At 41.1% G+C, this 14,992-nt stretch overlaps 1 protein-coding gene across 2 annotated transcripts; it reads left to right on the top strand.

Moving 5' to 3' along the window:
- The first annotated feature begins 5,653 nt into the window (after positions 1-5,653).
- On the top strand, positions 5,654-14,352 carry LOC139568114 (membrane-spanning 4-domains subfamily A member 12-like). 2 transcript variants are annotated; one of them, XM_071389825.1, is made up of 7 exons: positions 5,654-5,871; positions 5,970-6,086; positions 8,063-8,119; positions 8,431-8,562; positions 8,892-9,014; positions 11,054-11,143; positions 13,903-14,352. In XM_071389825.1, exons 1-7 carry the CDS (start codon positions 5,701-5,703, stop codon positions 13,987-13,989), a joined length of 777 nt encoding a protein of 258 aa, XP_071245926.1. In that variant the 5' UTR covers positions 5,654-5,700; the 3' UTR covers positions 13,990-14,352. The 2 variants fall into 2 exon arrangements, 1 of the variants encoding a protein (XP_071245926.1); XR_011673522.1 differs by lacking the exons at positions 5,654-5,871; positions 5,970-6,086; positions 8,063-8,119; positions 8,431-8,562; positions 8,892-9,014 and adding an exon at positions 10,700-10,839 and having other exon boundaries at positions 13,903-13,951.
- Positions 14,353-14,992: the final 640 nt, after the last annotated feature.

The following is a 14,992-nucleotide window of genomic DNA, read 5'->3' as shown; positions in this document are numbered from 1 at the left end:
TTAACAGACCAGCTTACTGAACTGCTTGTCAAGTCTAGGAGCACTTACTCTGGACAAGGAGATAAAGCCAGTAAATTATTAGCTCACAAGTTACGTCAATTATCATCATCATTTCAGATTCCTAAAATTCATACATCGTCTGGGATATCATTAGACCCTAGGGGCATCAATGATGAGTTCAAGATATTTTACCAATCTCTGTATACTTCTGAAAGTAAAGCAGTTACATTGGAATTGGATGATTTCTTCCACTCACTTGCTGTGCCTTCGGTCAGCCGGGATTTGGTAAAAAAAATTAGAGCAGCCGATCACTGTTGAAGAATTGTCTAATGCTGTCAAATCCCTTCAATCTGGGAGAAGCTCAGGGCCTGATAGCTACTCAGCAGAGTTTTATAAAAAGTTGATCTCCAATAGCCCCTATTCTAATTGAAATGTACAATGAAGCATTTGCAAATGGTGCTTTCCCACAGACTCTCACTCAGAGAGTGATATATATGAGATGTATTTATTTGACCTTTATTTGACCAGGTTAGTCTCATTGAGATTAAAAATCTATTTTGTCCGAAAAAGCAGCACACAAAGTTTCAACATTTACAACATAAAACACAAAGCCCTACAGTTTAAAAACATCAGTTATCACATTTAACAGGCACATTGGTTTTAGGAGGAGTGTTTCAACTAGGGGTCAAAATATTGCCATCCCCTAACTCATTTTCCACCATAGTTTTTACCCTAGCTTTAAAATCACTCAAGGAGACGAGCTCCTGTAGTTTCAAGTCGTTTTGTAGCTCATTCCAAGTAGAGGGGACAGAGTCCTGGACTGCTTTTATACCTACTGTAGTTCTCCACAGGCAATAGGCACCATCAAGGAGATACTGTCCTGTGAGCATAGGCGATAATTGTCATTAATCTGTTGGACAATTTAGGTACACAGGTCAAATGGGAGCTGTCTTAAAAAAAAAACTTGGTAGACGATGGCACTCGCGTCGCCAGGGTTGTGGATTCAATTCCCACGGCAGACTAGTGTGAAAATGTGTGTACTCACTACTTACTGTAAGTCGCTCTGGATAGGAGTTTCTGAGAAATGATAAAAAAGTACAACATTTCAGGGATGAGTGAGGGATTTGAAGTTCGTAACAAACCTCAGCAGTGTCCAGCATACGTAATGATGCCACAGGGGCAAACATGTACAAGGTATCGCCATAGTCGATCACAGGCAAGAACGTGACGGAAACAAGTCTCTTTCTCGCGTCAAAAAGAAAACATGACTTATTTTGAAAATAAAACCTTGACTTGGGCTTGAGCTTTTTCACAAGACCCTCTATGTGGGGATTAAATGTGAGACACTCATCGAACAGGAAACAAGTACTTGTAAGTTGATACTGTTACAAATCCCTTTGGCCCGACAATCTAGGGGGGGGATGGTAATGGGACCCGTAACACAACGCAAATTATAAGTGACAAATAACGGTGAGAACGAAATAACACAGAACACTTAATTACCGTCAAACACTCAGGGTTTATTTCTAAACACACGGTAAAAGGGGGCAGGAAAAAGGATCTGAGCTGGACCCAAGGAAATAAATATTCAAAAATACCCCTAAGTTAGACTAGTGTATTTCACCAACAGCTAACTAACCAAAAATACAGTGGGTGGTCCACCCAGTTCTAACTAGTGTTTTTAACAAAGTTTACCTACAGGTAGTGTATGCCCATGGGCGAACTGTCTGGTTACCCCCTTTTTCCCACCATCAAAAAAACACTCAAACACCATAACCAAAAACAATACCCACAGGTGGTGACATGTAGATGCAACACCACACAATGGATCTACAGACATATGGCATTTACAGAGATATTGAGCTGTAGAGAACACAACTGACAGGGTTTTTAAACCAAGGGAAAAGGACTGTGATTGGGTAAGGGAAAAAGAGCAGGTGTCTTCTGATTAGCGACTAATTGATGACTGATTGGGGAATGATGATTGTCACCTGTGAGTAGGGGAGAAGGAGAGCAAAGAAATACACACAGGATACACACAGAATACCTGTATCTGTAACAGATACCTTTTTAATCGAAGAAAGAGTGCACAGGCAGGAGACCGATCTTTCAATATACCACATCCTCTGGATTAACGCTTATGTTAATTTATCTACAGTTGAAGTCGGAAGTTTACATACACCATAGCCAAATACATTTAAACTCAGTTTATCACATTTCCTGACATTTAATCCTAGTAAAAATTCCCTGTCTTAGGTCAGTTAGGATCACCACTTTATTTTAAGAATGTGAAATGTCAGAATAATAGTAGAGAGAATGATTTATTCCTGCTTTTGTTTCTTTCATCACATTCCCAGTGGGTCAGAAGTTTACATACACTCAATTAGTATTTGGTAGCATTGCCTTTAAATTGTTTAACTTGGGTCAAACGTTTCGGGTAGCCTTCCACAAGCTTCCCACAATAAGTTTTGGCCCATCCCTCTTGACAGAGGTGGTGTAACTGGGTCAGGTTTGTAGGCCTCCTTGCTCGCACACGCTTTTTCAGTTCTGCCCACACTTTTCTAAAGGATTGAGATCAGAGCTTTGTGATGGCCACTCCAATAACTTGACTTTGTTGTCTTTAAGCCATTTTGCCACAACTTTGGAAGTATGCTTGGGGTCATTGTCCATTTGGAAGACCCATTTGTGACCAAGCTTTAACTTCCTGACTGATGTCTTGAGATGTTGCCTCAATATATCCACATAAATTTCCTCCCTCATGATGTCCAGGTCACAATGGGCAATCACACAGATTTTGCTCTCTTGTCTCTCACTCTTCATACCTCTCTTGTCTCACTCTTCATACCTCCATTGTCTCTCACTCTTCATACCTCTCTTGTCTCACTCTTCATACCTCTCTTCTCATTCACTCTTCATACCTCTCTTCTCACTCACTCTACATACCGCTCTTCTCACTCACTCTTCATTCCTCTCTTCTCATTCACTCGTCATACCTCTCTTCTCATTCACTCTTCCTACCTCTCTTCTCATTCACTCTTCATACCTCTTCTCACTCACTCTTCATACCTCCCTTGTCTCTAACTCTTCATATCTCTCTTCTCTCTCACTCTTCATACCTCTCTTCTCTCTCACTCTTCATAACTCTCTTCTCACTCACTCTTCATACCTCCCTTGTCTCTCACTCTTCATATCTCTCTTCTCTCTCACTCTTCATTACTCTCTTCTCATTCACTCTTCATTCCTCTCTTCTCACTCACTCTTCATTCCTCTCTTGTCTCTCACTCTTCATACCTCCATTGTCTCTCACTCTTCATTCCTCTCTTCTCACTCACTCTTCATACCTCTCCTCTCACTCACTCTTCATTCCTCTCTTGTCTCTCACTCTTCATACCTCCATTGTCTCTCACTCTTCACACCTCTCTTGTCTCACTCTTCATACCTCTCTTCTCACTCACTCTTCATTCCTCTCTTCTCACTCACTCTTCATACCTCTCTTCTCTCTCACTCTTCATACCTCTCTTCTCACTCACTCTTCATACCTCTCTTCTCATTCACTCTTCAAACCTCCCTTCTCTCTCACTCTTCATACCTCTCTTCTCACTCACTCTTCATACCTCCCTTGTCTCTCACTCTTCATATCTCTCTTCTTTCTCACTCTTCATACCTCTCTTTTCACTCACTCACTCACTCACTCACTCACTCACTCACTCACTCACTCACTCACTCACTCACTCACTCACTCACTCACTCACTCACTCACTCACTCTTGTCTCTCACCTCCTCTGCCCCTTTGTTCAGGCTGCTTCCTCATTAATCCCCAAGCACTCCCTGGCTTAACGACCACAGCCTTTCCTCTTTGGGGCAGGAAGTCCATATAACGCTTGGGGTTGGAGCCAGCTACCTGCAAGATCTCTCCTCAATTAACGTAAACTCGTACAATTGACCTTATTTTAGCGCCCAAAAAATGTAATACTTCCAGATCAACTGTAATATCAATATCAATGTAAAGCACAATTTCTACGCTTTCCAACAAAATCAATGACGAGGCCTTCATGATGCCCATCTCTGCATAATTCAAGAAGGCAATGAGCTCCGTCGGGTCTTTTTAAAAATGGCGGCTGGGGAAGCTTAACCTATTGCGTGATAGTGAGAAGAAGAGATGTCGTGTGGGGAAACTGCTTTTTTCACTCGATTTGTCCAACTTATCACCTTATCGCCTCTAAAATGTAAACAAAACACTATAAAGAGTTTATATAATGTGTCATTACATACCTATTTGAAGGTTTGTGTCGAATTTGAATCGGGTTTTTAGGGCGGTGCTAAAGTGATCTTCAGAAGTAAACAGCGGCTTTTGAGAGTCATGATAGCTTGCAGTGATGACGCAAAAAATTACTAGGTATCCCACCTTACCCTGTCCCTGTCCCTTTCTTGTTTTTAAACGGTGAGATAAGTGCTACACCTGGTGGAGAGAGGCTGTAAGACAGAATTTGTTGCTTTCTGCATGCTGTACGTTACGCCATGACACGTCACAATGTAACGTACAGCGTCAGAAGGGTCCGTTTTTTAAACTTTTCTCCAATATTATAGAGCCATTACCATATCAATCAAAGCTTGAATTTTGGGGTCAACACAGTCACTACAGTCCCATTAGTTTTCTTTGCAGCCTCGTTTGAATGTCGCGGTTGCGCACATTTGTATGGAATGGGGTTAGCCTACATTACCGCTCCTTTCACCTCTCCCTGCCGTCTGCCACAATATTGATATAAGCTGTACAGGGCTCTGTAGCATCAAAAAGATGTTAGACATTCAGATATATCCAAATAATGTTTATCTGTCAACAAAAATACAAGTGCGTGTACAATATATGATGCTAACTAAAAGGAGAACTGGGTATTCAACAAGAATAGTATATGGTAAAAGTAAAATACAGAACCAAAAAATACACAATGAACAGTGTAGTACAGTTCAATGTGTCTCGGGTGTAGTAAAAGGCAGAGAACTGGTAGCTACGCATTGTTACTACAGATAATGTGATTTAACCAAATCATTTTGGTATCCAATATTGGGAGTTGCAGAATAGGTACTATTTGGTATAGCACAGAGAATGTTCGACCAACCTTAGCGATGCCGTCTTCGTCCTCAATTGGTGGAAACAGGAGTCTCAAAATGTCTGTGTCCAGTTGCAGGGGATGAGTTTGAATTTAGAAAATGCTCCGTTATTAAAATAATTTTTTTTTGCTCCATGAAGTAATCCAACAGTGTACGCCAACATCTTATCTATTTCTAGTCGTCTCTAATTGATCGAGACAGGTGAGTGTCCACCCCAAAGCGCCGCATGTCATTGTGACACACACACAGCCAGCCGCACGCACGCACGCACACACACACACACGCACACACACACACACACACGTACACACACACACGTACACACACACACACACACACACACACACACACACACACACACACACACACACACACACACACACACACACACACACACACACACACACACACACACACACACAGCCTATATTCAATGGAGAGAGTTCAAAGTTTCATGACTGGCTAACACTTGCTATTCATGTCAGTGACATGTAACTTATTATCAGGAAGTCCCAGGTAAAGTATAAAGCATGACACACAACAACCAGTCAGATCCCCTCTTACACAAACATCCTTGCCTCCTCTGTGAAGATGTCCAGCTCTCAAACAACCACCACTAATGGGGTGGTGGTCATCACCCATGTCTACCCCTATGGGAACGGGATGGGGATCGCGGGGGTCGCTTCTACCCCTCACTGTCTGGGACAGACGGTTTTCTCAGTGCTGGGAAGTTTCCGGGCAGGGCATCCAAAAGCGCTTGGGGTAAGAATTTTCTAATTAAAATAACAATTTTGGTTGAATGTAAATGGAAGAACAGATAAAATAAATTTCCTGCTTTGCTCTTTGTTTTTCTCTTTCAGACCGTACAGATCATGATTGGTTTGATGATGCTGTTAACAGGAATTGTGATGTTTCCAGCCCCGTGGTTTGATAATATTGGAGTAGTCAGTGGAATATTTGTCTGGAGATCGATCATTGTGAGTGAGCTGATTTGTCTAAAAATCCTCCCTTAAGTTTCCTGTCTGCCTGGATGCAAAACAAAACGTCCTCATAGTTAAATCATGTCACTTTAAAAATATATTTATTTCATTTGAAGTAATGCTTTATAAATAATGACTTGTCTTAACTAACAATTTGTCTTAACCAAGGACTTTTATCCACATATACAGTGGGGAGAAGAAGTATTTTATACACTGCCGATTTTGCAGGTTTTCCTACTTACAAAGCATGTAGAGGTCTGTAATTTTTATCATAGGTACACTTCAACTGTGAGAGACGGAATCTAAAACAAAAATCCAGAAAATCACATTGTATGATTTTTAAGTAATTAATTTGCATTTTATTGCATGACATAAGTATTTGATACATCAGAAAAGCAGAACTTAATATTTGGTACAGAAACCTTTGTTTGCAATTACAGATATCATACGTTTCCTGTAGTTCTTGACCAGGTTTGCACACACTGCAGCAGGGATTTTGGCCCACTCCTCCATACAGACCTTCTCCAGATCCTTCAGGTTTCGGGGCTGTTGCTGTGCAATACGGACTTTCAGCTCCCTCCAAAGATTTTCTATTGGGTTCAGGTCTGGAGACTGGCTAGGCCACTCCAGGACCTTGAGATGCTTCTTACGGAGCCACTCCTTAGTTACCATGGCTGTGTGTTTCGGGTCGTTGTCATGCTGGAAGACCCAGCCACGACCCATCTTCAATGCTCTTACTGAGGGAAGGAGGTTGTTGGCCAAGATCTCGCGATACATGGCCCCATCCATCCTCCCCTCAATAAGGTGCAGTCGTCCTGTCCCCTTTGCAGAAAAGCATCCCCAAAGAATGATGTTTCCACCTCCATGCTTCACGGTTGGGATGGTGTTCTTGGGGTTGTACTCATCCTTCTTCTTCCTCCAAACACGGCGAGTGGAGTTTAGACCAAAAAGCTCTATTTTTGTCTCATCAGACCACATGACCTTCTCCCATTCCTCCTCTGGATCATCCAGATGGTCATTGGCAAACTTCAGACGGGCCTGGACATGCGCTGGCTTGAGCAGGGGGACCTTGCGTGCGCTGCAGGATTTTAATCCATGACGGCGTAATGTGTTACTAATGGTTTTCTTTGAGACTGTGGTCCCAGCTCTCTTCAGGTCATTGACCAGGTCCTGCCGTGTAGTTCTGGGCTGATCCCTCACCTTCCTCATGATCATTGATGCCCCACGAGATGAGATCTTGCATGGAGCCCCAGACCGAGGGTGATTGACCGTCATCTTGAACTTCTTCCATTTTCTAATAATTGCGCCAACACTTGTTGCCTTCTCACCAAGCTGCTTGCCTATTGTCCTGTAGCCCATCCCAGCCTTGTGCAGGTCTACAATTTTATCCCTGATGTCCTTACACAGCTCTCTGGTCTTGGCCATTGTGGAGAGGTTGGAGTCTGTTTGATTGAGTGTGTGGACAGGTGTCTTTTATACAGGTAACGAGTTCAAACAGGTGCAGTTAATACAGGTAATGAGTGGAGAACAGGAGGGCTTCTTAAAGAAAAACTAACAGGTCTGTGAGAGCCGGAATTCTTATTGGTTGGTAGGTGATCAAATACTTATGTCATGCAATAAAATGCAAATTAATTACTTAAAAATCATACAATGTGATTTTCTGGATTTTTGTTTTAGATTCCGTCTCTCACAGTTGAAGTGTACCTATGATAAAAATGACAGACCTCTACATGCTTTGTAAGTAGGAAAACCTGCAAAATCGGCAGTGTATCAAATACTTGTTCTCCCCACTGTATGTATTTGGCTAACTTTGGTCATACTGTAGAAATATGTGTGTCCCAAATGGCACAGTATTCGCTATATAATGCACTATGTAGGAAATAGGGATACAGTATAAATATGGTGCACTATGTAGGGAATAGGGAGCCATTTAGGATGCATCCTTGAAAAATCTCTTTCTTGTTCCTTCTCAGTATGTAGTTGCAGGCTCTCTCACTGTTGCCGCTGACAACAAACTGAACAAATGTCTGGTCAGTATCAATATTTTTCCCCCAATAAAGTTTAGGCTTTTGATTTATAAAGTTCCTCTCTATTTGAAGACATAGAATCTACTGTACGATAGGCCCTCATGTTTTCGTTCATCTGCTGGTTTTCCTCCCAAAACACAAGCAGTGGGGGGGCCACTGGTGTTAACTGTGGATTGCCCGTTTAAAGAATCGTAATAACAATGATAAGGAATAACAACAAACTGAATTCGGTATTGCGTTTAATTCTTCTGAAATTTCCTTCCACAACCAGCCATTCCCATGTCCTCTTTCTGCTCTCTCTCGCTGTCCCTTAGGTGAAAGGCTCCCTGGGAATGAATGTTGTCGCCACGGTTACTGCTCTTACTGGCATCATCCTCCATTCTTTAGACAGTGCTGGGATCATGTTGTACTGTGACTCTCCATACGATTTCTGTCAACAGTACTGGGTATATACCAAATGCTTATTAATTTTTAACATTCATTGGCCTGGAGGTATTTGTAAATTGATAAAGGCTAATTTAAATTATGCCTACATGTGACATTGGCAACATGGAAGCAATAGTAAGGTAGATAACTGCTATAAAGTTAGTTTATAGTTCATTTTAGTCCACATTGAAACTAAAAGTTCACGAAGTGGTCATAATTGCTACAAGATGGCGGTGTAGTTTATTTAAGTCCACATTGAAACTGGGAGAGTTCACAAAGTGTTCAAAATTGCTACAAAATGGCGGTGTAGTCTAGTTAACTGCTGTTTCCTGTTCCTCTCTGTCTATAGGACAAGTCCCAGGGAATATCAGGTGTTTTGGCTGTTTTCTCCTTGCTGGAGTTCATAGTGTCCATTTGTGTCTCGTCATTCGCCAGCAGAGCTGTCTGCCTGTGCTGCCGTTCCACCCCTGAGGTGAGTCTATAGACTTAGATTTCTGTCCATTTTTTTTTTTACAAAATGTTGTAAATCTCAAGGTTATCTACATTACCCAAGTTCTCTGATATTATGAGTTAAGTACATATTTCACAAGTGGAATTTCATTCCAAAAGTCTCACTTTGGGGTCACTAACCATTCCAGCCCGTGGGGCTACCGTGCATAAGAGCGCAGTCGAAAGTGTGACGTAGCGCGTCAGGCATTGTTGCAAAAGGCTCATGAAGAAACTGAGGGCCAAACTTCTTAATCCAGTGCCAATAGGACAGCTATGAGACAGGTATGTCTTGTTCCTACTCTGTGTAGAGTATGGTGTGCTGTACTGGCTATACCTGAAGCTCCGAGAGGATGTTCCCGAGTTCTCCGAAACGAGCTAAGTAAACTACACCATGTGGAGTGAAGGCCGCCCAAAGCCAGAAAGGGCTGAGGGGCATTCACTGTGAACCCTATAAACCTTATCCTGTATAAAGGGGAGTTAGGGTTTAGAATCCCTTTACTAGAACATGTGGGAAGACAGCACCGTTAAAGGCAAAGGCAGTAAAGCGATCCATCTTACCAGGGAGTGTGGCGTCGGTAGTGGAACGTACACGGCACAAGGCGTAGATGTGGTTGGCCAGAGATGGATCCACCTTGAGAGGGCTGCAAAATCAGATTCCTCCATGTTGTGCATGTCCAAGTTCGGGGCGTCCTTAATTGGCATCTTGCCAGTAAGGGGCTTATCCCACAAACGTTTTTCGGAGACAAGCTGGGACAACAGGAAGCAGTTGCATCGCGGTGGTTGTACTAGTGGGAAGTGTCCTCCCATCGTACAGATCCGTTTCTCGGTTTCCGTTCCTCAGGGGAGCCGGCCACTTGATCTCATGTCTGGTGGCGGCTCGCTTAAGCTGTATGCGACATATTGGCACAACCCCATTACACCTTTTTGTTCATCCATGACCTAGCCCCAGCTGGGCTTGGTCTTGGGACGGAAGAGCCACAGCGTCCGCTGGTGGCTGGGAGGCGAACAAGGCTTGAGCCTCTTTTTCATGACTCAAATTCCAGAGTGCAACACCCTGGCACGCACCCTTCCCAAGCAGATAATGCATAGAAGGAGTATATTCTTCTTAACAATCTTTGAACCACAAGCACAAGAACGTTGGGATTTGAGTGTTAGCCTCATCTTGGGTAGGGGTAGCGGTAGCAATTGTGAAGTCCAGAATGGAGGATTGTCCTTGTAGGAAGGGTCCAGTTGTGAGTTGTGTTGAGGTGGTGCAGAGTTCTTCTGACCTGTTGTCTCTCTGCACCCTTGTGTCCAAGTAAAGCGCAGACAGTGTTGGAGGGCTGCCTTAATCGACATCCACGTCTTCGGCGCCCGGGGAACAGTGGGTTAACTGCCTTGCTCAGGGGCAGAACGACAGATTTTTACCTTGTCAGCTCTGGTAACATATCATACGTTTTGCAAATTCGTAACATATTGTACAAATTGAAATTCGTAATATATTGCACAAATTGCAATTCGTAACATATCATATTAATTGTAATTCATAACATATCATACGAAATGGACGATGGACATCCACAAATCAATACAAACCATATGAAACATAATATATCATACTAAATGGGGTGTCAGGATTTACGTACAGAATAATTTGATCTCTTTGGTCATGTGGAGAAAATCAAGAACCAGTCGCGTAGAGCTCTTCAATGAGGAAGCGAACATGGACAGTGAGCTGGAGAGTATCGCTTTTATACAGGGTAAAGTTTTGAGACTTTCGGAAACAAAATCTCACAGAAAAAGTCATTGAAACAGATCTACATATGCATGTAAGTCTTACTATACTGTAAAACATAAATATTAAACTAAGTCAAGTATGTTCTGGCAACTGTAAGAGCACTGAGTGTCCATGGCACCTCAAATAGCAGGAGGAGAACAATCAAGCTGAATGAAACTGTTACTATCATGTTTACATGAATACACTGTATTTTTGTTTAAGCAAAGACTTGAAATGGACTTAAAATGGACATGTCTGTCTTTTAGCAAGTGTCCTCCATTGGGTATCAAATACCGGTACCTCATGGCAGCATGACTCCAAGCAACGCACCTTACCCTCCTCAGAACAACTACGAGGTATGACATCTTGGCCGGTTGAATTTCAGGGTTACCATGTGAAATAGGTGGCTCGACATGAATATCATTTAAAAAATATATAAAAATAAGATCTCACCGGTGTCCTAGTAACTGAGTTTCTTGAGTCATTTAAAACATTCACGGTGTGTCCCAAGTGGCACCCTATTCCTGATTTAGTGCACTCCTTTTGACCAGGGCGTATGTAGTGAATCGGGTGTCATTTGGGATGCCAAGAAAGAGATTCTGCAATGATTAAATATTATGTACTACAATTTTGACTCACCCTGTAGGCTAAACCCAGTAATCAGTTTAAATTGTAGATACTGTAGCATGTATAATGTAGCTTAATTGTACACAGCAAAATCAATGGTATACATTTAACTTTGAAAGTCTGAAAGTGTAAAATGTACACTATTTTCAGTCAACATATGAGTCCGACTGAACCATGTATATTCCCCCTCGAGCCGATACCACTACGGCCCTCAAGGAACTACACTGGACTTCGTGCAAACTGGAAATCACATATCCCGAGGCCACATTTATTGTAGTTTGGGACTTTAACAAAGCAAATATGAGGGAAACGCTATGGAAATTATATCAGCACATTTGAAATAACACGTTTGAAAGTGTTAAAGATTTAACTCTGTTGCATTGTTCCCCATTTAACTCTGAACGTTTCAAATATACACTATTTTCAAAGTACAAAGTATCTATAACTGGGCTAAAATGTAGCCACGTTTGCACATTTGTTCATATCCTTTGCTAGTTAGTGAATTATTAGCCCAGTTATAGATACTTTGTACTGTAGTCAGCAATGGGGAAGTGAATGCTTCCTAGAAGAGAACAAAACATGTGGATTTCAAGCCATCTTTGAAAAGCGAGTCTTAAAGGGGCAGTGTTGTATTTAGAGACAGGCTTGAATAAGCTAAGGAGCCAATAGGAAGGGAGTAGAATATTTTGTCTGATTCTCTGTAATAATGGTATGGGGGGAAAAAATGAATTGTATTTTTGTAAAGTGGTTTCTTGCATCAAACAACAACAAAATGTTCAGTCACCTCCTTGTCTGAAGGACAAATGGATAAACAGGTTCATGTCAAGCTCTGCATGTTTTTTCAAAAGTCTTCTGGAATGTAGACCTACACTGAACACCACACATTGGCTGCTACTGTAGGCTGAATGATAGAACAGCTATTTCCATGGTAAAATGTTATGGGATGCATTTTCTCCATTGTTCTTTATGTTAGGCCACTCTGGTAGCCTCCATTATGATCAAATAGCCACACTAGCCTACTTGACCACTGTTAGAACTGTAACTTAAAGCAGGTACAGCCTCAGTGTTCACAATAAACATGCGCCAGAACTTTCAGAAGTTCTGTGCAGCAGACCTGAAATTTGTCATTGCTGATTTGAGGGAGCATTGCTGGACATTGTACTTGCAAATATAGTTCAGATGTTGTACTTGTAGTTTCATCTGACTGGTAGCTTAGCAGGTAGAGTACGGGACTATAGAACTTTCAGGGACATGAGGGCATGAGGTTGAATTCTGGTAAAGGCACACTTTTTTAAAATGTGAAACCACACTTTCTGCAAATTTTTGTTAACAAAAAGTGTTTATTTAGTATACAGTAGTATAAGCTTCTGTCTTAAGCATCCTAAATAATGCCATAGATTCAGTTTTTTTTTAAAGATCAACTGTAAGGCAAAAAATGGAAGCATGATGTGAATCTGGTTTCCAACTGATTTGTAAGCTACTAAAGCCAACCATTTACTGCTGCGCCACAGAGTTTTGCTGAACATTGTGGGGAAAAACATCTGTTTATCAAACGCTGCTATTTATTGTTGACCAGCAGATGTCACTAATGTGCATTGTGAACCGATAATGAATCTCTGAGTAATGAACCGTTTTTCTGCACAATTTGGTGAAAGCCTTCAGAAATCCTTGATTTCCCATCACTATTAATTATTGGCCTAGTAAGTGGCCTAGATTTACCCTAATTCAGTGGTGTTAGGAAACTCCTAGTTTACAGGCCACGTCAGGCCTGCAAGTCGCATTATACTGATTATGTGTAATTCCTATTGGAATCGAGCCAGAGTTAGGATATCCACATTTTTTTATTCACCCTCAACCTACATTCAGAATGACTGTCAGGATTAGGAAACCTGATTTAAAAAAATCACTACCTAAATAAATTAAACCAGAACAACCATTTCAGTAATGGTCCAATAAATCTAAGTAACTGATTGGATTAGTTCTGAAAAATGTATGTTATTTATCTTTGTGTAGCATAAGATTAATCAAACAATCAATCAATGTACATGCAAAAACACATATGAAAATGAATCCTAAAAAAAACATCCTGCAGTAGAGCATGCTTGGAATATGATAATGATGCGTGTGGTTTTGATGGGACTATTTTACTCTCCACAGTGTAAAACAATAACTCTGGTTATTAACTCCAACACTGGGGGTTATTTTACACCACTGAGTGTTAATATCACTCTTACAGAGTGATTGTAAACACTACAAATGTTACACTGAAAAATCAACACTGGCCAATTTGCTGTGTAGTATGTCTATCATTTGATGCATCTCAAATGGCATCCTATTCCCTATACTGCACTATATTTTTGATCAGTGCAGTATAGGGGAAAGGGTGCAGGCTCTGGTCAAAAGTTGTGCACTTTATAGAGGAGGGGGTGCAATTTGGGACATAACAATAGTCAAGGTCATATGATGTCCTGTGTTGTTTTCTCTACAGACTGGGAACTACCCGGAGGTTCCTGAGGGAGACGGTATGGATACAGGGTTTGAACAGAACCACGTGCCTCATCAATACACTGCCTGAGAAACGGGCCTGTGAATCCATTGCTATTTTTCTTGTTGAAATCATGTTCTTATGTAGACCTATGTTTCCGGTGCAAGCCAGCCAATGGTTAGCAGCACCACATCACTGATCTGAATAATTTGACAGTTAAATACTGTTAGTGTATTGTAATGTTATATATGATCTTTTGGCTACTATATGGTTAATATTTTAATGTTTTTTCTGTCTCTCATAATTTTCTATAGAAAATAGTAGCCTTCAGTAATCAACTAAAATTAACCACAGTGCATCCTTTGTCAATGTTTGTAAATGACATGGGCCTATAATGATGACATTTATTGCAAATACATATCACTGAATAAACGGGGGAAAAATGACAAAGAATCGAGTTTGGAGTCACTTTTGTCTTCTGTAGGGTACAATGTAAGTAATGACAAAGTAAGAAAGTAAATACATTGATATTTTCGGAAGAGTGGTTGAAGGGTCTGAAAACATCTTGATAAGGAGGGAGCGTTGGATGTTTGCATTGGGCATTAAATCCTTTCTGTATTGAGTTTGTGCAATATTAAGCCTGGAGCCGAGGCTAGTGCAATAGGCCTATTGGGTAAATCTATTTAAATTCAATCACTTTTTGACAGCACTTTTTGATTTGAACGAAAGCTTCCATACATTGAAAGAAGTGCTCAGAAAGTGACTTTTTGGACCTGAATGCCAAAACATTCAAGAGATAAAGGTGCTCAAAGTTGATCCATTTTGCATACCCCACCATACCATGAGAAATGCATGTCTTCATCACTGGAAAAGTTAAATGTTTGAGATTGATATCATTTAAAATCTTGTTAACAGGGTTATCAAACAAAAAAAATCCCAATTATGTAGAAAATAAATGTTATCCTCCATTATATAAAAAGGCATAAACTCAGATCATTTTTTCACATACTGTTTGTTGTGGCTTAGACCCTATTCTACACCATCTAAGATTTTTGTGTTGTGCACACCATCAGTTGAGACACATCTGACTCTT

The sequence above is a fragment of the Salvelinus alpinus genome, chromosome 1 (genome assembly GCF_045679555.1).
Source record: "Salvelinus alpinus chromosome 1, SLU_Salpinus.1, whole genome shotgun sequence".
Taxonomy (NCBI): Eukaryota; Metazoa; Chordata; class Actinopteri; order Salmoniformes; family Salmonidae; genus Salvelinus; species Salvelinus alpinus.
Note: the sequence above shows the minus strand (reverse complement) of the source record. Positions and strands in the feature narration are given on the sequence as shown.